General features: G+C 48.5%; 1 protein-coding gene across 1 annotated transcript in view; it reads left to right on the forward strand.

Moving 5' to 3' along the window:
* The window catches only part of WNT9A (Wnt family member 9A), a 58109-nt gene that overhangs the window by 26099 nt on the left and 9292 nt on the right, over nt 1-22718 (forward strand). The window contains exons 2-3 of the mRNA XM_048511406.1: nt 20396-20655; nt 21883-22145. Of these exons, the coding sequence (XP_048367363.1) occupies nt 20396-20655; nt 21883-22145 (523 nt within the window). The remainder of the gene's footprint in view (nt 1-20395; nt 20656-21882; nt 22146-22718) is intronic.

A 22718-nucleotide genomic window follows, 5' to 3' on the forward strand; every position in this document is an offset into this window, starting at 1 on the left:
GCTTCCTGAAGTCCAGAGAGAATTTGTGAAACTCCAATGTGTGGTTCCTCACAATATGTTATGTGGGTCTACATCACAGGTGTCAAACTCACGGCCCTCCGGATGTTCATGAACTACAATTCCCATCAGCCCTTGCCAGTATAGCCAATGCTCATGTTGGGAGGGACTGATGGGAATTGTAGTTCATGAGCATCTGGAGGGCCGCGAGTTTGACACCCCTGGTCTACATTAAGACCCATCTATGTCAAGTGCTATCAAGTTGCAGCCAGTTTACGGTGACTTCTTAGGGTGTCCAAGGGAAAACAGGTGGTTTGCCATTGCCTGTCCCTGCGTAGCAACCCTGGATTTCCTCAGTGGTCTCCCATCCAAGTGCTAACCAGGGCTGACCCAGCTTAGCTTCCAAGATCTGGCAAGATCAGGCTGGGTAACCCAGGTGAGGGTGACCAACGTGCTAAGGTGGTCCCTCATTTTGAAGACTGTGGGCTGTGTTCAGCTGTATGTGTACGACTCTCTATCTAAAGGGTGTTTTGCATGTTGATTTCAGATGCATTGCGCTGAAATGCTAATATTTTAAGGCCTGTCTGTGCTAGATTCAGGGGTGCACAGACAGAGGTGGGATCCAGCAGGTTCTCACCAGTTCCCGAGAGTGGGTTACTAATTATTTGTGTGGGCCGAGAGGGGGTTACTAATTGGGTCTGCTTTTCCACCTCCACGCCCTCGCCTCCCCGAGAGGCACACTGCCTTTGAACTTGAAGGTTCCATATAGCAATTGCGACTGATAATGTAACTCCCTGAACTGGGTTAATCCTTTTCAGGTACTGCAATTCATTGATTCTCAGCCTTTCGTACCTTTTATCTCACCAGTCTCTATCAAAGAACCTGTGTGTTTCACCATTGCTGTGTTCAGATTTGTGAGCTGGGGCATTTTCTACAATGCGATGATGATTTAGAAATGACCTGGTGCAAAAAAACTTTTTTGGGTCGTAGTTGGGTGGCCGCCCATGTGGGGGGGGCATCCAACTCAGGTTTTGCCCAGGGCTCAGGTTTGCCTAGGTACGCCTCTGCCCCTTTGCTGAGGGGGGGCTGGCGAGGGAACCTGTTACTAAAATTTTTGGATCCCACCACTGTGCACAGACCCTGGGTAGGGTGGAAAAGTAGCCCAAAATGGCAGTGCTCCCTTCTAGGTCACCTCTCTTTTTCGTCTTCCTTTTCCTGCCTGTTCTTGGTAGAACACAGGCCCCTCTGTGGTTTATATCTGGGTCTATCTAATTTGGGCTTGCAGTATAGCCTACATCTCTTAGCGTAGGGCTATTTTTAGGCAGCTGGAAAACTCCATTCCGAACTCTTTCGGTAACCAGATTGCTCCCCTTCAAAAACTCTTGCTTCCTGTTGAAGTGGCCTCAACATAAGCTGATCGGATCTAGAGACTCTGCCGTATCTTAGCACAGGGTTTGTGTCTGCTTGAGAGGTCACCCAACAGTTGAATTCCAGGATCAGAGTCAAGGTTTTAGTATTAACTTTTAAGGCCTGAAGCTGTCTAAGACCTCCGTATCTTTGAGACTGCATTGCTCTGTACTGCCCACGGAGGATTCTTTGTTCCTTTGATGGTAACCTCAGGGTGGCCTCTGGCCCCAAAGACATTTGGCTGGCCTCAACCAAAGCCAGGGCCATCCTGGCTCTGCTGGAACTGTACTGTCGAAGAGCAAAGAGCATGTATCACACAGGTGTCAAACTCACGGCCCTCCAGATGTTATGGACTACTTTTCTGCGTTATTTTAGTAACAGCCGGACAGCTGGAGGGAGAGTGTTCCACCAGGCCGGGGCCGGGGCCATAAAGGCCCTGGCCCGCGTGGAGGCCAGCCGCATCACGGTGGGGCCAGGGACTACCAGTAACCCAAACGCAGCAAAGCATAGTCAAGGACTATGATTCTGGCAGGGGATGATTGGAACTGTAGTCCACAACATCTGGAGGGCTGTGAGTTTGACACCTATGATCTATCAGATCCTCTGAAGATGCCAGCCACAGATGCAGGCGAAACGTCAGGAGAGAATGCTGCTAGAACACGGCCATACAGCCCGGAAACCACGCAGCACCCCTCTGCTGGAACTCCTTGCCACTTGATATTAAGGCCCTGTGGGATCTTAATCAGTTCTGCAGGGCCTGAAAAATGGAAATGTTCCACCAGACTTTAGCTGAGGCAGCCATGAATTCATCCCGTATTGCTGGCCCGCCAACTTTTATTGATTTATTTGATTAGATTTATGGTGGGACCGAGTTGGCTAGTTTTTAAGCTGCGTTAGGGTCTGCTCTGGATGTCCAAAAGATTTATCTTGATATTTTAATGGTTAAATGATAGTATTATTGGACTGGTTCTATGACTGATGTATTTTAAAATGTATATAAGCCCCCCTGAGCCGGGATTTGGCTGAGAAAGGGTGAGGTAACAAATGCAAATAAAAGAATACATTGTGTTCCCTGCCCCTTTCTCCCCATATGATTTGAGCCCCCTCTGTGTCACTTGAGAAGGTGTTGGGCCTCATAGTAGTAGTTTGTTAGATGCTGTAGTCTCAGATCGTAACACCACTACAATGCAATAAAAGGCAAATACAATAAAACACAATATGATAAAAATGAAAGCTTCAACAGCTGCATTTAGCAGTAAGTATCACAGCCACGTTCGTTTTGAAAGTTTAGAATGCCTCTACTTCTCATTAATTTGATAAGAGCAAGAAAGAAGCAACAATACACCCAATGGGAATTTACACCTGCCAATAAGAATCTGATGCGTTCTTCATCTGTTTCAAGTCAGCAAGGAGCATCTTGGATCAGCAAAAATTGAATAGCACTGTATATTGAACGCTAATCGCTCAACATGGCTGGTTGTTCGGAGGCAGAGTGGTAAAAGCAAAGGGATTTTATTCAGTGGTGGGATCCAAAATTTTTAGTAACAGGTTCCCATGGTGGTGGGATTCAAACTGTGGCGTAGCACCAATGGGGCTGGGCGGGGCACGACGGGGACATGGGTGGGCATTCCTGGGCGGGGCTGTGGCAAGGACGCAGCCGCTGCGCCAGTCCTTGGATGGGAAACGAATGCATGCAGGCGCAGGCTGCCACGCACGCCGGTGCACCTCCTGCTATACTGCTTCAAGGCAAAAATCACGTGGCAAAATCACCAATTAGTAACCCCCTCTCTGCACACACAAATAATTAGTAACCTACTCTCGGGAACCTGTGAGAACCTGCTGAATTCTACCTCTGATTTTATTATATCCGAATTATTATTATGATGATGATGATGATGATGATGATTATGATTATTATTATTATTATTATTATTATTGGGTTTATAGACCGCCCTCCCCCGGAGGGCTCAAATTCTCTGTTGGCCTTATAGAGGGTGACTGATAGCCCTCACATTCTATAGCTGAAGGTCAGATGATTGTCTGCTCAGCTTTAAATCTTATGGGGCAGCCATAAGGGGCACTCTTGAACTCGCCTCCCTCGCAGATATGTTGTGAGGAGAAAAGGGAGGGCGGGGGAGCGAAGCCAGGTAAGCACTAGGGCCCAGGTGGAGCATTCTAAAACGTAACCGTCACAGTGAAATTCAAAGTAATAAACCCCACCAAATTTCATAAGTTGAGCTGCCTGGGTATGCTGAATAATTTCTCCCTTCTTCTGTCTGCATTGTCTTGGTACATCTCTCTGATGAGCGGTATAAATTCACAATATTATAAATAGTATCGGCAACAAGCATCAATCTTGTAACAATGTTGAAGTGCTCACGGCGAGTGTAAAAAACGACACCTTCTTTCCCTGTTGCAACTGAACGTTCCAGCCAAAATACCTTTTGGCAACGTCATTAATCATTTCGTTTTCACAATTGCGGGTGGCAGTAACTGTGTGAAGCTCAAGGTTGCCTTTGTTTCATGGGAAAACTCCCAGCGTGATAAAAATCTGCGTTCTGGGGTGCACAGAGCAATGTCGATTGAATGTTTCTGAAATGAAAATGGGTGGGGGTTGGACAGAGTGGGGAGAAACACGCAGCAATCTCTGGGTTTCACCTGGAATATTGTGTACAGTTCTGAGCACTGCAATTCAAGAAGGATGTTGACAAGCTGGAATGGGTCCAGAGGAGGGCCACCAAAATGGTCAAAGGTCTGGAGTCCACGTCGTACAAGGAGAGACTTAGGGAGCTGGGTAGGTTTAGTTTGGTGAAGAGAAGGTTAAGACGTGACATGATAGCTGTGTTGAGATATTTGAGATGAGATGAGGAGAGGCTGCAGCGTTTGGGGCTCTTTAGTTTGGAGAGGAGACGTCTGAGGGGGGATAGGATTGAAGTCTATAAAATTATGCATGGGGTAGAAAATGGTGACAGAGAGAAATGTTTCTCTCTTTCTCACAGTACTAGAACCAGGGGGCATCCATTGAAAATGCTGGGGGGAAGAATTAGGACTAATCAAAGGAAACACTTCTTCACGCAACGTGTGATTGGTGTTTGGAATATGCTGCCACAGGAGGTGGTGATGGCCACTCAATAACCCGATAGCTTTAAAAAAAGAGCTTGGACAGATTTATGGGGGAGAAGTCGATCTATGGCTGCCAATCTTGATCCTCCTTGATCTGAGATTGCAAATGCCTTAGCAGACCAGGGGCTCAGGAGCAGCAGCAGCAGAAGGCCATTGCTTTCACATCCTGTATCGTGAATCTCCCAAAAGGTAATTTCCAGGGCTACTCGCTGAGTAGCAGAGTGCTGGACTAGATGGACTCTGGTCTGATCCAGCTGGCTAGTTCTTATGTTCTTATATTTGAAGGATGTCATGATATACCAACGGGGTAAAAACAATGCAGAACTCCATGGAAGAAACATTTTATTTCCTGCCTCCAAATATTTCAATGAACTCCCGTCCAAAGTACCTCACTAGCTGACAGAGTGTGGGACCTCCAAAAAGAAAGCCCATTCATTCTTTCTTTTCCAAATTTGATAGTTCCTCTCCTTGCGCCAATCTATCCAATGACCGTGCTGTGTACCAGATGAGGTCCGCCATCTTTCCCCTTTGTTCTTGCCTGCCCCCAAGGGTCTCCAGTGATCTTTCTGTCTTTCATCAGAGGTGTGCTTAATTTGGGCAACCATAACCCCTCTTGGCAGGGTAGTTAACGCAGCAAAGATGCAAAACCTGATTAATGTGTAAATAAAGCTTTATTTGGGAACAATCATACTTGGTAGTGAGGACAAGAGGCAGAGCTGAGACTGAGGGGAGCAGAGAAGCACGAGAAATGGAGCCAACAGATCGTACAGCAACTGAAGACGTTTTCAAAACGCTGCAACCAAAGAATCGCTTTAAAAGGGGATTCACTGAAAACGTTTTGAGACTGGAAATAAAATGGCTGGGGGTAAACAAGATGCAGAACTCCATGCAGGAAACGTTTTCTTTCCTGCCGCAGAAAGTTTTAAAAGTTTGGTGCGGAATGGGCCGTTGATGGAGCAAGGAACTGATTCATGCGTCGGCCTCCCCCGGGGCTCCTTTTGAAAAGGCCAAATAACACATTGGGCACTCCCAACGTGGCATTCCAACATCACGCACAGCCAGATCTTGGCAGCCGTGGCTTCCCTGCCCTGCTCCTATAACTGGATTTTGTCTGGCGGACAACCGGGGGCCTCTTGTATGCAAAGCAGGTGTTCCTTCCCTTCCCCAAATCACAGCCCCTGCCGCTCTACAGTCCCATGAAAACTGCTTTCTCTGTTGCGGTGCTTCGAGATCACAGCTAGTGCATCCGTCATGGCAGAGCCTCTCTTGGTAAAGAACAGTGCCTTTTTGCCACTGGAAGTAACGTTACCAACTTTGGGTTGGGAAACCCCAGGAGTTTTGGGGGTGGAGTCTGGGGGGAGCAGGGCTTGTGGAAGGGATGGACCACAGTGGCGCATTAATGCCACAGAGTTTGGCAACCCTGGAAGAGGAGGCAATTTTGGATTTCTTCCCTGCTTTTCACTACCTTTAAGGAATCTCCAAGCATCTTACAATCTCCTTCCCTTCGCTACAACACACCTCTTGTGAGGGGCAGAGAGAGTTCTGAGAGAACTGTGACTTGCCCAAGGTCACCTAGCAGGCTTCATGGGCAGGAGCAGGGAAACAAACCTGGTTCTCCAAATTTTTTATTTTATTTATTTATTATTTCGATTTTCATACCGCCCTATCCCCGAGGGGCTCCGGGCGGTGTACAACAAAATTAATACAAACAAGTCAGGGGGCAAACCATACAAGTAAAACAACAACAGCCCATAAAAACTCCAACAGTAAAACATGCTAAATTTCATTAAAACAGCGGTGATATCATAATAAAAGGCACCCGGGGAATCCTTTCCTTTAAAGCCCTCCCCTAGGGAGCAGTCGGACTCCTCCATAGGAGGGTAATCTTGATGGAATCGAACAGGGGCCCCATACTCAGCGGCTGGTTGCTCCAAAGGCCCAGCGGAACAACTCGGTCTTACAGGCCCTGTGGAACTCACCGAGATCCCACAGGGCCCGGACAGCTGGAGGGGGAGTGTTCCACCAGGCCGGGGCCGGGGCCATAAAGGCCCTGGCCCGCGTGGAGGCCAGCCGCATCACGGTGGGGCCAGGGACTACCAGTAAATTCACCTCTGCTGAGCGCAGAGGGCGAGTAGGGACATATGGGGTAATGCGGTCCCGAAGGTACGAGGGTCCCAGGCCGCGTAATGCCCTAAAGGTCAAAACCCAAACCTTGAAAATTAAGAGTCCACCGGGTCTGTACAACTACACCACGCTGGCTCTCTCAGAAGCACTAGGCTGGGTGGTGGGGGGTTCCCATTCTTTCTGCCAGGCTTGGCTGTCTTCAGGCTCTGCCATGTCAGCTACAAACTGCCCAGTCCGAGGCGTAAACAATACTACTGCTGGGTGGGCGGCAGGGGACCGGCCTGCAGACTGACGGGCAGGCAGTTGGTCATGGAGCTGTTTTAAATTTAGGAGGCGAAGCTTAACAAAAGGCCGTCCGAGGTGTTAGGCAGACAACTGGGTGATGGATTACCCCGGTCAGATGTGTGTTTTGGCACAGGCAGAAGCCGGCAGAGACTGACACACGCACATGGCCTGCAGCGAGCGCTGCTGGATAGCTGCCGGTGTCCTCAAAGCACGAGGGCTCGGCCGTTCGTACAGAGCGTTCTGGCCAGCCCTTGGGAAAAGTGCTCGGCCCGAACAGGATGGGCAGGTTTGGTTGCTTGTGCTCGCTTGCGTTGGTCTCCAGAAATGTGTACCTGTGATAATGGCGGCACCGTGTGCTGGGGGGAGAGGCCCGCTGAATGCTGGGGGAGGGGTCTAGTGATGAGGATAGAGGTGAGGTGCTGGCCAAAGTAGATTAAGAAACCAAGTTTGTAGCCCTGTTCGCCACTCCTGTTCTAGTTGCAGTCCATCTGCTTGGCAGCAGACTTGAACCCATCTCCCTCTGATTTGTGTCCACAGCCATCCAAGAGTTGCTCTGTTTCCATCTTGCTTGGCAAGGGATATCTGCAGAGTGGCCTAGCAGAGGTCTTTTGTACCCAGAGGTGGGATCCAACAGGTTCTCACAGGTTCCCGAGAGTAGGTTACTAATTATTTGTGTGTGCCGAGAGGGGGTTACTAATGGGTGATTTTGCCACGTGATTTTTGCCTTAGTTACGCCCCTCCTCTCAGCAGTAGCGCGCAGAACTTGAAGCAGTCTAGCAGGAGGTGCACCGGCGTGCGTGGCAGCGCAAGTTTCGCGCTCGCGCAAGTATCTTCGGCTTCCTGCCCAAGGATCGCACACAGCGGCTGCGGCCCTTGCCACAGCCCGTAGGAATACCCGCTTTAGAATGTCCGGCCATGCCACTGTCGTCGCGTTCCGCTCGCCAGTAGCCCATGCCACAGTTTGAATCCCACCACCATGGGAACCTGTTACTAAAATTTTTGGATCCCACCACTGTCTGTACCACAGATGTACCATAGTTAGTTCTGTCAAAGAACTGTGTGATACTGTCTCTCTTCTTCACACGTCCAGAGGAGGGCAACCAAAATGGTAAAAAGGTCTGGAATCCATGCCCTACGAAGAGAGGCTTAGGGAGCTGGGGATGTTTAGCAAAGAGAAGGGTTAAGAAGGTGACATGATAGCCCTGTTTAGCTATTTGAAGGGATGTCATGGTGGTGAGGGAGCAAGCTTGTTTTCTGCTGCTCCAGAGACCAGGACCAGGAGTCATGGGTTCAAGGGGAAGGAAAAGAGATTCCACCTAAACATCAGGAAAAACTTCCTGAAGAGATGTCGTCACGTTAGGCATTGTCAAGGCCTAGGCTGCATTTTAAGCTTAATAAGACCCTGCCGGTCCACTGGACAGTGCTGAGGAGAAGGGGACCCAAAGTGTGGGACCCCCACCCCTGGCAGGGGTCTGGCAACCTTATTTGAAAGCTACCAGGAGATTCAGGGAACAGTTGAAGGGTCCAGGGTGGCCGTGTCTTTTTAAGGTAATTTCAAAGATTTTGAATTGGAGCCTTCGGCTCCAACAGCTGTCAAAAGCAGGAAGTCGAGAACTGGGTGCTCGACCGGAGAGAATCCTGAAAATGTATCTCAAACCAGCACACATTTTAGCTTCTTTGCAAGGGGCAGCAGAAAGGAAGGGTTCAATAAAAGCGGGGACACAGGCAGTGGTAGGATTCAGCCGGTTCGCACCACTTTGGCAGAACCGGTTGTTAAAATGGCGGTTGTAAGCAACCAGTTGTTAAATTATTTGAATCTCACCACCAGAACCGGTTGTTGAAATTATTTGACTCCACCACTGGATACAGGGCTGTAGAATTTTGGTTCAGTCCCAGCTAAATCCATGGCTCTCCCAATGACATACTGTCTGTCTGTCTGTCTGTCTGTCTGTCTGTCTGTCTGTCTGTCTGTCTGTCTGTCTGTCTGTCTGTCTGTCTGTCTCGTCCGGTTTCATGTTCGAATTAAATTTCTGGTGACCGCCCACCTCGCTAAATCTCTCGGCGGTGCGCACTAGGCCAGAATGAAGTTAGAAAATACAGTTAATGAAGGCCAGAAACAACAACAGTACACAGAATAAAATAAATTCAATCAGGTTAAAAACAATTTACAAAATTCATAAAAATAGCAGCATCAATACAATGCAGTACAATACAGCAAGAATATAGCAGAATCATAGAAGTATATGGCGCCCAAACCCAAGGCCGGGCGGGGGAGCAGTGTAGATTAGATGTTATATTGGGCGTGCCGATGATGGAATGGCACGCAACACAGGGGCATCCCAGAGGGCCGGCCTCACCAAAAGCCCGGTGGAACAAAACCGTTTTACAGGCCCTGCGGAATTCACCAAGTATGTGACTCTGGCATTGTGGGTCTCTCCTCCCTTCCCTGCCCGTGCTGCCTAGAACCAACAGTTGAAACGTTGCTGGAGCAGGCCTTATGCCAAGAGGAATGACGCTCCAGCCAAAAGAGAACTGGTGGGAAAAGTGAACACCATCCATCTCACTGCGAGAGGGAGAGGGTGGGGCAGAGAACTGTCAATTAAGGAAGCCGGCAATTGTGGGTAAGAGAACAAATCTGTGCAAACCGTTCCTACTAAAGGTAGAAGGGGAGGGGGAGGAACTGAATTACAGAGCTTGCAAACTCCATGCACATTCCACTGATATCTCCATTTTCCAACTGTTTTGAAGCCAGAAGAGACAGACCCCCTCCCCGGCTCTTTCTCATTAGCCATGTTGGAATGTCTTGTCGAAGGCTTTCACGGGTTGAATCATTGGTGTTGTAGCTGTGCGGTTGATAGTGTTTAGCCATGTTCATTTCTCTCCTGGCGATGCCGCTGCATATGTGGCTGGTATTATCTTCTCTGAAGATGCCAGCCACAGATGCAGGCGAAACGTCAGGAGAGAATGCTGCTAGAACATGGCCATACAGCCCGGAAACCACACAGCCCCCCATGTTGGAATGGTGTGTCGGAAACATCCCTTGTTAGTTATAATTGGGCAACTGGGCCCCAGAGGGACAGACAATACCAAAAGTGGATTTCAGAGGAGTCTGGTAGATCATTTGCAATAGGGCGGGGGGGGGGGGGTCCTCAAACTTTTCAGTACGGTGGCCCACTAAAAAAAAACCAGACCGAAGTACGTACAGATCACTGGGTGGAAGGTGAGGAGGTTTGATCCTTCTGTCTCACCGTGTCGTTCATCAGTTTCACCGATTAACGTTTGCTTCCCAGCGGCAGATTGTGGCTTCCCAATGACTTTATTTAGGGCCACAGCTTTCAGCTGACTTTAATGAATTTGGATTTTTCAAAAATAGTTTTTTTCCTCTAAAAGAATGGGCCCATTCAGGCATGTTCATCCTCTTTAAAGAAAAGGTACTTTTCTCATGCAAATTAAGTTAACCCGATTTTTTAGTTAGTTAATTAGCAAAGATAGGATAACTTAGGCAAGTGGGGCTACTTTGCTATGCTACCAAAATCCTTTTATGTCGGGCAATGACTATGATCAAAAGTAGAATAGATTCAGGGTCAATCCCCACTACCGCCTTAGCCAGGTTTCAGGAACACAACCAACCAGGTTTGAGGACTCCACCCCCCCCATTGCTTGTGTGGCAGATCCGGTTTCACTAGCGTGCGCCGCTTCCGCTAATCCGTGTTCCGGCAGGACCACAAGTTTTGCTGCGGTATGACCCCATTGAAGAGCCAAAGGTTCAGAGTTGATCCGAGGGAGGGGATGAGGGTTGACACTCCTGACCTGCTTCTGTTCTGGAGTAGACGCCGGAATTTTGGCAACCAATCAGCACTGCAATGTCTTTTAATAGCCTTCCTTGGTTTCGCTTCCACTTTTACGATCGGGCCGTGCCAGGGGACGCAAACGCGAACAGTCAGCCGTAATTTGTAACGAATTCATACGGGAGCTTATACAGGTAACGCATTAACTGTTTGCACAGTCAAACGTTAAACTTTACAGCTATTTTTTTGATCTCGCTCTACAATGTACGCTCTCAAGCAGTGGGAAAAGGTCCGCTTCCATCACAATACAGCCGCCAATCAGGGGACACCGCGAAGTGAGCCTACCGCCTGGCAGTGGGGATTGTTGGCGAGAGCTCTGCAACCGCTGCGGTGTGTCTGCTGTGTGAGCCTTTCGCTGCGGGAGGGATAGAACTCCGATGAAAGAGGACACGGTTTTCACCGCTGAAAGCAGGTTTTGGATCTCGCGCGGCAGATTTCAGAGTGGGGATTCAACCAGGGTTGTTGTGGCTCGATAAAAAATGAATGTCCATGTCTTTGTTAGTGGGAGGGGCTGCTTTCAGAAGTTAGAACCTTAAGGATTCAGGGTAAGTACGCTCGAAACCTTTCGTTCCACTCGTTCCCTTAAGAGAATCTGGCGATGCCAGGGATCAAACCTGTGACTTTTCCCCTTGGAAAAGATTCTCTGTATTGTTCCCCTACCACCCTTCCCCGCCACTGTCCTTTTCCAAAGGGCAGACCCTCCAGTGGAATTTCTGTTTCCATGAATCCACGACCCTTTAACCTCTTTGGCTTAACCCCAACTCCATAAACAAGGCAGCCGCTGGAAACAGGTTCAGGGGAGGCCGTTGGCATTCCGCTGGGAGACTCCAATGAACTGGTGCCAAGGTTGGCCGGAATAGTTCTGTCACTGGAGGTCTGTGGGCACTGAGCCTTTTGACATCATTGTCAGAATACTCCTACCCTACCTGCGGCCGCTGTTCGAATCACATAAAAAAAAGGGGTTTATGGGATTAGATGGGTGCCCTTGCTAGGACAATTAAGCTCCGAACCAACATTTTGTGCTGTGGGCACGGATCTGGCCTTTCTGCCTGTCCTTAGTTTCTCTCTTAGAAAGTGCCTTCGTGTCTGGGATCACAAAGCCATCTAGTCCAGCCCCCTGCCAACACAGGAAATAATGAGGAAAGGAGTTGATAATAAAAGTGCAAGGATTATCATGCCCTTATATAAAGCCGTGGTGCGACCGCACTTGGAGTCCTGTGTTCAGTTCTGGTCACCACATCTCAAAAAGGATATCGAAGAGATAGAAAAAGTGCAGAGAAGGGCAACGAGGATGATTGAGGGACTGGAGCACCTTCCTTATGAGGAGAGGCTGCAGCGTTTGGAGCTCTTTAGTTTGGAGAGGAGACGTCTGAGGGGGGATATGATTGAAGTCTATAAAATTATGCATGGGGTGAAAATGTTGACAGAGAATTTTTCTCTCTTTCACCATAATACTAGAACCAGAAGGGCATTCATTGAAAATGCTGGGGGAAGAATTAAGACTAATAAAGGAAACGCTATGCTTAGCGTGTGATTGGTGTTTGGAATAATATGCTGCCACAGGAGGTGGTGATGGCCACTAACCTGGATAGCTTTAAAAGGGGCTTGGACAGATTGATGGAGGAGAAGTCGATCTATGGCTCCCAATCTTGATCCTCCTTGACCTGAGATTGCAAATGCCTTAGCAGACCAGGTGCTCGGGAGCAGCAGCAGCAGCAGAAGGCCATTGCTTTCACCTCCTGCACGTGAGCTCCCAAAGGCACCTGGTGGGCCACTGCGAGTAGCAGAGAGCTGGACTAGATGGACTCTGGTCTGATCCAGCAGGCTAGTTCTTATGTTCTTACAGGAGCTATCATTATAATATTCCCAACAAGTTGGTGTCCAGTTGATAGGCTGTGGTGGGTTTTCTGGGTTATGTAGCTGTAGACTGGTAGTTTTTGCTCCCTATGTTTCCCCCGTATCTGTGGCCGGCATCTTCAGAGGCAAAAACTATCAGACCACCGCCACACAGCCTGGAAAATCAACAGCAACCAGTTGAATCCAGCATGGTGTAGTGATTAAGAGCTGGTGGACTCTAATGTGGAGAACCGGGCTCGATTCCCCACTCTTCCACATGAAGCCTGCTGGCTGACCTTGGGACAGTCACGGTTCTTCAGAAACCTGGATATTTTGAATTTGACTATCAGGATTAATCGGTGGGAAATAAGCCCCAATTCAGCTGCAGAACCAACCTCAAGATAAAGCCGAGAAGTGGAGGATAGCCGGTGTGGAGCCTCTTGGAGAGGCCTGGCCTCAGGAAACCAGAACGCAGCCACTTCTTGGTGGGCGAACTTCCCCAAGGGCCTGTCAAGCTGTGCTCAGTCTTAGGCTCCAGGTTGCTTTGGCTGACTTCTGACAGTAAAACCCACCATCTCCCGCCTGTAGTGCAGGCAAACCCTATTCCTCGATACAGGCATTCTTGCAGATTTTCTGTCTCCCCTACCCCGAGCACTGGACGGGAAGAAGGGCTGAGCCAGAAGCCCGGGTGATTGGCGTCCTGGCCAGCGAAACGGGTCCCAGTTCCAACAGATGTTCCTGCAGCTTTTGTCGATTGCCCAGGAACAGATGCCAACCTGGTCCCCGTCCAGCATGTTGTCACTTGATGCTGGGAACATGATGCTGGCTGCTCTTTCCCTACTGCGTTTGTGGCGAGGCCTGCGGATGAGAGACGAGATGGGAACGTGGCTGGTTGCTGCTCTAAGCTGAGTGTGCCAATGGCTGTCTTGCCCTAAGGAGCAGCTCGTGGATTAGCCTGCAGGCATTTCTTCCACTTTCTACCTGGGCATGTCGAGGGCGCAGAGCAGACAGCTAGGAAAAGATTGTTACTTGGGTTGTTAGCAAGCTTGAAAAGTGGCATGGATTTAGAGGGCAGAGCGAGGACAATAAGCTACTACTGGGGTGCATAGTTGGTCCTAGTGCAGCAGCATCTTGTGTGTGTGGGGTGTGTGTGTGTGCATTAAGTTGCTTCTGACTTATGGCCACCCTATACATCAAAATGTCCTACTATTAACAGCCTTTATCGATCAGACTGTACGACCAGGAATACCAATCTCTCCTGAGTGCTGCACAAAGCTCCTGTTCCCCTCTATACTTTGGGATCACCCGGAAATCTAGCCCTGCTGTATGCTTAGAACAGCTTATTGTTAACATAAGTGCAGATGGGTCATGACCAGAGCAAGGTGCAACTCATTCCCCTCTGTCTATCTTCAAGGTAACTTCCTTAACATTCCACAAAGTGAGCGTTGTTGTCGGTACTGTCCCAACGCTATGGACTCAATCCCTCATATCCTGCTTTACTGTTCGAGGTGTAATGATATTAGAACTGATCTGGGAGCTTTACTACCTCTAGAATTTATATTTCTCTCAGACAAACTAAAAATGTCTAAGCTATTGAACAGCCCTCATGTAGAAATTTCTGAAGCAGTTGCTACATTTTTAATCCATGTTCTACATGATATATAACAATGATCCTGTTTTTGTACTTGGAATGTATGGTACTTCTGGTTTATGCCTAATAATGGTTTTTGGATTGGATTGGAACAGCCTTTATTAGGTCTTGCAAACTGAGCGCTGTGGCTTCCTTTATTGAGTTGATCCGTCTCACGCTGGGGCTTCCTCTTTTCCTGTCACCTTTTCTTAGCATTATTGTCTTTTTTCCAGTGACTCTTGTCTTCTCCTGATGAGCTGTATACCGGTTTTGTGTTAGCTTTTAGGGAGAAGTCAGGCACTGATTTAGAATACTAGTTTGTCTTTCGGCTAGATGCGAGGTTAAAGCCCCAACTCCACATTTCAAAATAGTCAAATTTATTTCTGTCCGCTTTCTTCATTGTCCAATTTTCACACCTGTACTCAGTAATGGGGGATACCATAGTGAGAATGACCTTGATCTTGTTTCTAGACACATATATTTACATTTAAGGATCTTCTCTAGCTCCTTGGTGACTGCTCTTTCCAGTCTCAATCTCCTCCTGCGCTCCTTGGCCACAGTTTCCCTTTTGGTTGATGATGAAGTCAGTGATCATAAAATCCTGAATCATTTCAGTGTCTTCATCATCAGCCTTATACTTGTGTGATTCCCTAGTAGTCATTACTTTTGTCTTCTTGACCTTAGAGATGAACAAGATCTTCAGGATTTAAGCTTTGGCTTTTGAAAGTTTATCCCCTAAATATCTTGTTGGTATAGTTGATAGGCTGTGGTGGGTTTTCTGGGTTATGTAGCTGTAGACTGGTAGTTTTTGCTCCCTATGTTTCCCCCGTATCTGTGGCCGGCATCTTCAGAGGCAAAAACTATCAGACCACCGCCACACAGCCTGGAAAATCAACAGCAACCAGTTGAATCCAGCATGGTGTAGTGATTAAGAGCTGGTGGACTCTAATGTGGAGAACCGGGCTCGATTCCCCACTCTTCCACATGAAGCCTGCTGGCTGACCTTGGGACAGTCACGGTTCTTCAGAAACCTGGATATTTTGGGTGACTATCCCAGGATTAATCCCCAGTGGGAAATCGCCCCCAATTCAGCTGCAGAACCAACCTCAAGATAAAGCCGAGAAGTGGAGGATAGCCGGTGTGGAGCCTCTTGGAGAGGCCTGGCCTCAGGAAACCAGAACACAGCCACTTCTTGGTGGGCGAACTTCCCCAAGGGCCTGTCAAGCTGTGCTCAGTCTTAGGCTCCAGGTTGCTTTGGCTGACTTCTAATTCTGACAGTAAAACCCACCATCTCCCGCCTGTAGTGCAGGCAAACCCTATTCCTCGATACAGGCATTCTTGCAGATTTTCTGTCTCCCCTACCCCGAGCACTGGATGGGAAGAAGGTCTGAGCCAGAAGCCCGGGTGATTGGCGTCCTGGCCAGCGAAACGGGTCCCAGTTCCAACAGATGTTCCTGCAGCTTTTGTCGATTGCCCAGGAACAGATGCCAACCTGGTCCCCGTCCAGCATGTTGTCACTTGATGCTGGGAACATGATGCTGGCTGCTCTTTCCCTGCACGTTTGTGAGCGAGGCCCTGCCGGATGAGGAACGAGATGGGAACGTGGCTGGTTGCTGCTCTAAGCTGAGTGTGCCAATGGCTGTCTTGCCCTAAGGGGAACGCTCATGTGGATTAGCCTGCAGGCATTTCTTCCACTTTCTACCTGGGCATGTCTCGAGGGCACAGAGCAGACAGCCTGGGAAAGATTGTTACTTGGGTTGAGTAGCAAGCTTGAAAAGTGGCATGGATTTGGGGCAAGGAACGAGGACAATAAACTGCTACTGGTGCATAGTTGAATTCTAGTGCAGCAGCATCTTGTGTGTGTGCGGTGTGTGTGTGTGCATTAAGTTGCTTCTGACTTATGGCCACCCTATACATCAAAATGTCCTACTATTAACAGCCTTTATCGATCAGACTGTATGACCAGGAATACCAATCTCTCCTGAGTGCTGCACAAAGCTCCTGTTCCCCTCTATACTTTGGGATCACCCCCCCCCCCCGGAAATCTAGCCCTGCTGTATACTTAGAACAGCTTGTTAATTATAAGTGCAGATGGGTCATGACCAGAGCAAGGTGCAACTCATTCCCCTCTGTCTATCTTCAAGGTAACTTCCTTAACATTCCACAAAGTGAGCGTTGTTGTCGGTACTGTCCCAGCTAAGGACTCAATCCCTCTGCTATCCCGCTTTTACTGTTCGAGGTGTAATGATATTAGGAGAACTGATCTCGGGGAAAGCTTTACTACCTCTAGAATTTATGTTTCTCTCAGACAAACTAAAAATGTCTAAGCTAATTGAACAGCCCTCATGTAGAAATTTCTGAAAGTTGTTGCTACATTTTTAATCCATGTTCTACATGATATATAACAATGATCCTGTTTTTGTACTTGGAATGTATGGTACTTCTGGTTTATGCCTAATAATGGTTTTTGGATTGGATTGGAACAGCCTTTATTAGGTCTTGCAAACTGAGCGCTGTGGCTTCCTTTATTGAGTTGATCCGTCTCACGCTGGGGCTTCCTCTTTTCCTGTCACCTTTTCTTAGCATTATTGTCTTTTTTCCAGTGACTCTTGTCTTCTCCTGATGTGAAGTACAATAGCCTCGGTTTTGGTAATTTTAGCTTTTAGGGAGAAGTCAGGCACTGATTTAGAACCCACTAGTTTGTCTTTCCGGCGATCCATAGTACGGGTTAAACTCCCCTCCAACTCCACATTTCAAAATAGTCAAATTTATTTCTGTCCGCTTTCTTCATTGTCCAATTTTCACACCTGTACTCAGCAATGGGGGATACCATAGTGAGAATGACCTTGATCTTGTTTCTAGACACATATATTTACATTTAAGGATCTTCTCTAGCTCCTTGGTGACTGCTCTTTCCAGTCTCAATCTCCTCCTGCGCTCCTTGGCCACAGTCTCCCTTTTGGTTGATGATGAAGTCAGTGATCATAAAATCCTGAATCATTTCAGTGTCTTCATCATCAGCCTTATACTTGTGTGATTCCCTAGTAGTCATTACTTTTGTCTTCTTGACCTTAGAGATGAACAAGATCTTCAGGATTTAAGCTTTGGCTTTTGAAAGTTTATCCCCTAAATATCTTGTTGGTATTTAAGGTGCTTTGAGATTTGAATCCAGCAATTATACTGCCGACCAATTTGACTACACTCTGAAAGTGCTACCCAAGAGGTGCTCTGGAAACCTTTGGGATGCGTGCATCTTTGCTCACCTGTACAATGCAAAAAGTAAGCCGAAGTCGTCCTAAGGGCGTTTTATGGAACGTAGAGGAAGACTAAAAGAGAGGACCAGTTTGGTGAAGTAGTTAAGAGCAAGTGTTCTCTAGCCTGGAGAACTGGGTTTAATTCCCCACTCCTCCACACGAGCGGAGGACACTTATCTGGTGAACTGGATTTGTTTCCCCACTCCAACACATGAAGCCTGCTGAGTGATTTTTGAGAATTCTTTCAACCCCACCTGCTGTTGGTTGAGGAAAGGAAGGTGTTTGCAAACTGCCTCGAGTTTCTTTACAAGAGAGAAAGGCAGAGTATACATCCAAACTCCTCCTCCTCCTAACCCTACCTTCTCTGCTCTCAGTTTCACTGATTGAAACTGGTCTGGCTGCTTTGTTAGCAATGTAAAGCTCGAGGGACATAACAGTACCTCTCTATTCTGCATTGAACAGGCCTCGCCTGGAATACTGTGTCCAGTTTGGGGCACCGCAATTCAAGAAGGACATTGATAATCTGGAGTGAGTCCAGAGGAGGGTGACCAAAATGGTCAACGGTCTGGATTCCATGCCCTATGACCGTGGTGGCGAACCTTTGGCACTCCAGACGTTATGGACTACAATTCCCATCAGCCCCTGCCAGCATGGCCAAAGGTTCGCCACCACTGCCCTATGAGGAGCTCAAACAGGACCCTGTCAGCTGGGTATGTTTAGTTTAGAGAAGGTCAAGGGGGGACATGATGGGCATGTTTCAATATTTGAAAAGTTGGCAGATTGAAGATGGAGCAAGTTTGTTTTCTGTTGCTCCAGAGGCTAGGACAGTGGTGGCGAACGTATGGCACGGGTGCCAGAGGTGGCACTCAGAGCCCTCTCTGTGGGCACGCACAAACAGAGTTCGTCATGTGATAATAGTGTAATTATTTCAGGGAGATTATTAGCATTAAACCTAAGACCTAGTTTTGGGGAAGCAGCGTAGGTAGCCCTGTTAAGCGCTGTTAAACCCCATTGATTTTCATGCAAAGAAGTAAAGCACGATCCTTTACCTGGGAGTAAGCTCAGTTGCTGGCAATGGGGTTTGCCTCTGAGTAAACCCTCCTAGGGTCGTGATTTACCCATTAGAAGTGTTGCACAGTTGCTTCAAAGCAAAGTCGCCGACTACCACCAAGCTTACTCCCGAGTAATGCGCACTTTGGAGCCAACCGTTTTTTTTCTATACTAAAACCTCAGTATTCAGGTTAAATGGCTGTGTTGGCACTTTGCGATAAATAAGTGGGTTTTGGGTTGCAGTTTGGGCACTCGGTCTCGAAAAGGTTCGCCATCACTGGGCTAGGACAAGGAGTAATGGATTCAAAGTACGGAAAGAGATTCCACCTAAACATTAGGAAGATCTTCCTGATGGCACAGCTGTTCGATGGTAGAATGCGCTGCCTTGGAGTGTGGTGGAGTCTCCTTCTTTGGAGGTCTTTAAACAGAGGCTGGATGGCCATCTGTCAAGAGTGCTTTGATTGGATGTTCCTGTATGGCAGGGGTTTGGACGGGATGACCCTAGTGGTCTCTTCCAACTATGATTCTATTTTATGATTCTATAAAGGAAAACAGCTTTTTTTAAAAAAAGGCCATGCATGTATTTTTCGTACTAAAACCACGACAGTTTTGCCATCTTCAGCATTGCCTGATCGCTGATTCCATCCATCTTTGGGCAATGCTGGCCCTCCTGGCCTTTGGGTTGGGCGCCATCTGTGCATGCATCTGGGCATGTATTTTTATCTGTAATTTTTGGAATTGCTGCTATAATGTATTTTAATGAATTTTAATGTTTTATCGCTATATTGTATTTATGAGACCTTATATTGTATTTGTTTTGTGTCTCATTGTACACCGCCCAGAGCCCTTTGGGGGTTGGGCAGTCTATCAAGATGAATTAATAATAATAATAATAATAATAATAATAATAATAATAATAATAATAATAATAATAATAATAATAATAATAATAAAATGGAGATAGCAGCATGGGGTGAAACTGAGCAAAGGTTGAAGGGTTTGTAAATCACTTCTCCTTTCCCCCCATTAGGTACAAACCTAATCTGTATTTTGCAGATGGCCCCAGATCTGTTGCAACTGTTTTGCCCTTAAATGTCAGTCTCCAGGCACCTGGGTTGTCCCCGCAAAGCATAAGCATTTTTTATTGTCATTGTGCACGCACAAGGACACAAAAATGTCAACTCTTAAGTTAAATCTGAATTCCAGACTCATACCCAATCCACAATTTCCCCTTCCTCCACCCATCCCCTACGGCCCCAAACACATCGACCTGCGAAGCCGCGGAGGCAATAACATGAATACAGCTCTAGGATCATAGGTAGTCTCTAAGCCTCAGAGCCTCAGATAATTGATGGCCCAATTTCGTCGTGCAGGCCTGCTAACAGTTCAAAAGAGAGTGTGTGCTGGATGGGGCGGATCTCTCAGAGATGTTTGGGCTTTCTTTGGAAGCTTGGAAGGGAATTATAGAGTTCTTCCAAGGAGGAGGGCGGCCAATTGGCCCTGCTGTGCAGGGGCTGATCGCCTTTGGGAATCGTGATCTGCCACTGTGCAACTGGAGAACCATACACAGATGCAGTAGGTTAAGACGAGGACACAAACATGTCAACTCTAAGTTAAATCTGAATTCAGAACTCCAAGGAGGCACAATAGAATAATATTCTAGATGTTTAAAAAAAATCTCGGTTTTGAACAGCTGCCTTCCACATCTGTATGGACGCGGTGCCACTGGATATGCTGTGGTTTGACGCACGTGGGGGCTGCTGGTCTCAGAAGGCAATACTCTAATTTAGATGACCACCTTCGAACTTTGCTCAAGCCGATGGGCTCTTCTTTTCCTGCAGGCTGACTGGGAATGAACCCCTGACCATCCTCCCTCTGACCTCAGAAATGGAGGAAGCCGCCATCAAAACCCATTACAAAGTCTGTGACCGCCTGAAGCTGGAGAAGAAGCAGCGAAGGATGTGCCGGAGGGACCCCGGGGTGGCCGAGACCCTGATGGAAGCCATCAGCATGAGCGCCCTGGAATGCCAGTACCAGTTCCGCTTTGAGCGGTGGAACTGCACCCTCGAAGGTCGCTACAGGGCCAGCCTGCTCAAGAGAGGTGAGCTGAGAAGGGGAGCAAAGCTTGGTATCTCCTCTGGAATAAGTTGGTGCAAGGATACACCCAGTGGTGGGATCCAAAAATTTTAGTAACAGGTTCCCATGGTAGTGGGATTCAAACTGTGGCGTAGCGCCAATGGGGCTGGGCGGGGCACAATGGGGGCGTGGGCGGGCATTCTGGTGGCGGGGCATTCCTGGGCGGGACTGTCGCAAGGACGCAGCCGCTGCACCGGTCCTTGAGCGGGAAACGAATGCACGCAGGCGCAGGCTGCCACGCACGCCTGTGCACCTCCTGCTAGACTGCTTCAAGTTCTGCGCGCTACTGCTGAGAGGAGGGGCGTCACTAAGGCCTAAATCACGTGGCAAAATCACCAATTAGTAACCCCCTCTCGGCACACACAAATAATTGGTAACCTACTCTCGGGAACCTGTGAGAACCTGCTGGATCCCACCTCTGGATACACCACCAAGCAGCTTTTGAGTCAGTTGTGGCACTGGCTTGGAAGTTAAAAATTGCATTTGTGGGTTTAATTTGCATCGTGGGCTCTGGTCGGCCTCTTCCTTCGTACCTGGTAGACAGCAAAAGACCAGATTCTTTCAGGAGTGTCTTGCTGAAGGGCTTCCTGAGCACTGCCAGGTGTTGAACACAACACACAAATGACACTGCCCCCGCTCAGTAGAGAATGGCAGCACAGAAGCGTTGGGCAAAAATGATGGCCTGTAAGAGGTTCCAGTCACTGTCCCAGGGGTGCAAAAGGGCTCTGGGAGTCAACTAGCGTAGTGTCAATATGGCAGCATCCTTTCAGCACTGTTACAGTTCCACTCTGCACAACTGATCAAGGCTGGCCCAGCCTATCATAGTGCATCACTGAGAGCAGCAGTGGCGTAGGAGGTTAAGAGCTCATGTATCTTATCTGGAGGAACCGGGTTTGATTCCCAGCTCTGCCGCCTGAGCTGTGGAGGCTTATCTGGGGAATTCAGATTAGCCTGTGCATTCCCACACACGCCAGCTGGGTGACCTTGGGCTAGTCACAGCTTCTCGGAGCTCTCTCAGCCCCACCCACCTCACAGGGTGTTTGTTGTGAGGGGGGGAAGGGCAAGGAGATTGTCAGCCCCTTGTAAGTCTGTAAGTCTCCTTAAGATTGTAAGTCTCCTGCAGGAGAGAAAGGGGGGGGGATATAAATCCAAACTCTTCTTCTTCTTCTAATGCTGTTGTCATTTTCTACAGGTTTTAAGGAAACAGCCTTCCTTTATGCCATCTCTTCGGCAGGGCTGACCCACGCCATGGCCAAGGCTTGCAGCGCAGGGCGCATGGAGCGCTGCACCTGCGACGAGGCTCCCGACCTGGAGAACCGCGAAGCCTGGCAGTGGGGCGGCTGCGGGGACAACCTCAAATACAGCAATAAGTTTGTCAAGGAGTTCCTGGGGAAGAAATCCAACAAGGACCTGAGAGCCAGGGTGGATTTCCACAACAACCTGGTGGGCATGAAGGTGAGAGCCTATGCGCGGGGGTTGCACGGCATTTGCGCACTGGAAACGATGACGGGTTCTTACTTGGTTGCTAGCCCATAGCAAAGTTGGACTTGGACATAAGGAAGGTGCTTTTGGCTTTCCGGGCTGTGTGGCCATGGTCTGGTGGATCTTGTGGGTCTGGTAGATCTTGTGGGCTTTCTGGGCTGTGTGGCTGAGGTCTGGTGGATCTTGTGGGTCTGGTAGATCTTGTGGGCTTTCCGGGCTGTGTGGCTTTGGTCTGGTAGACCTTGTGGGCTTTCTGGGCTGTGTGGCTGTGGTCTGGTAGATCTTGTGGGCTTTCCGGGCTGTGTGGCCATGGTCTGGTAGATCTTGTGGGTCTGGTAGATCTTGTGGGCTTTCTGGGCTGTGTGGCTGTGGTCTGGTAGATCTTGTAGGCTTTCTGGGCTGTGTGGCTGTGGTCTGGTAGTTCTTGTGGGCTTTCCGGGCTGTGTGGCCATGGTCTGGTAGATCTTGTGGGTCTGGTTGATCTTGTGGGCTTTCTGGGCTGTGTGGCTGTGGTCTGGTAGATCTTGTGGGCTTTCCGGGCTGTGG

The sequence above is a fragment of the Sphaerodactylus townsendi genome, linkage group LG11 (assembly GCF_021028975.2).
Source record: "Sphaerodactylus townsendi isolate TG3544 linkage group LG11, MPM_Stown_v2.3, whole genome shotgun sequence".
Lineage (NCBI taxonomy): Eukaryota > Metazoa > Chordata > Lepidosauria > Squamata > Sphaerodactylidae > Sphaerodactylus > Sphaerodactylus townsendi.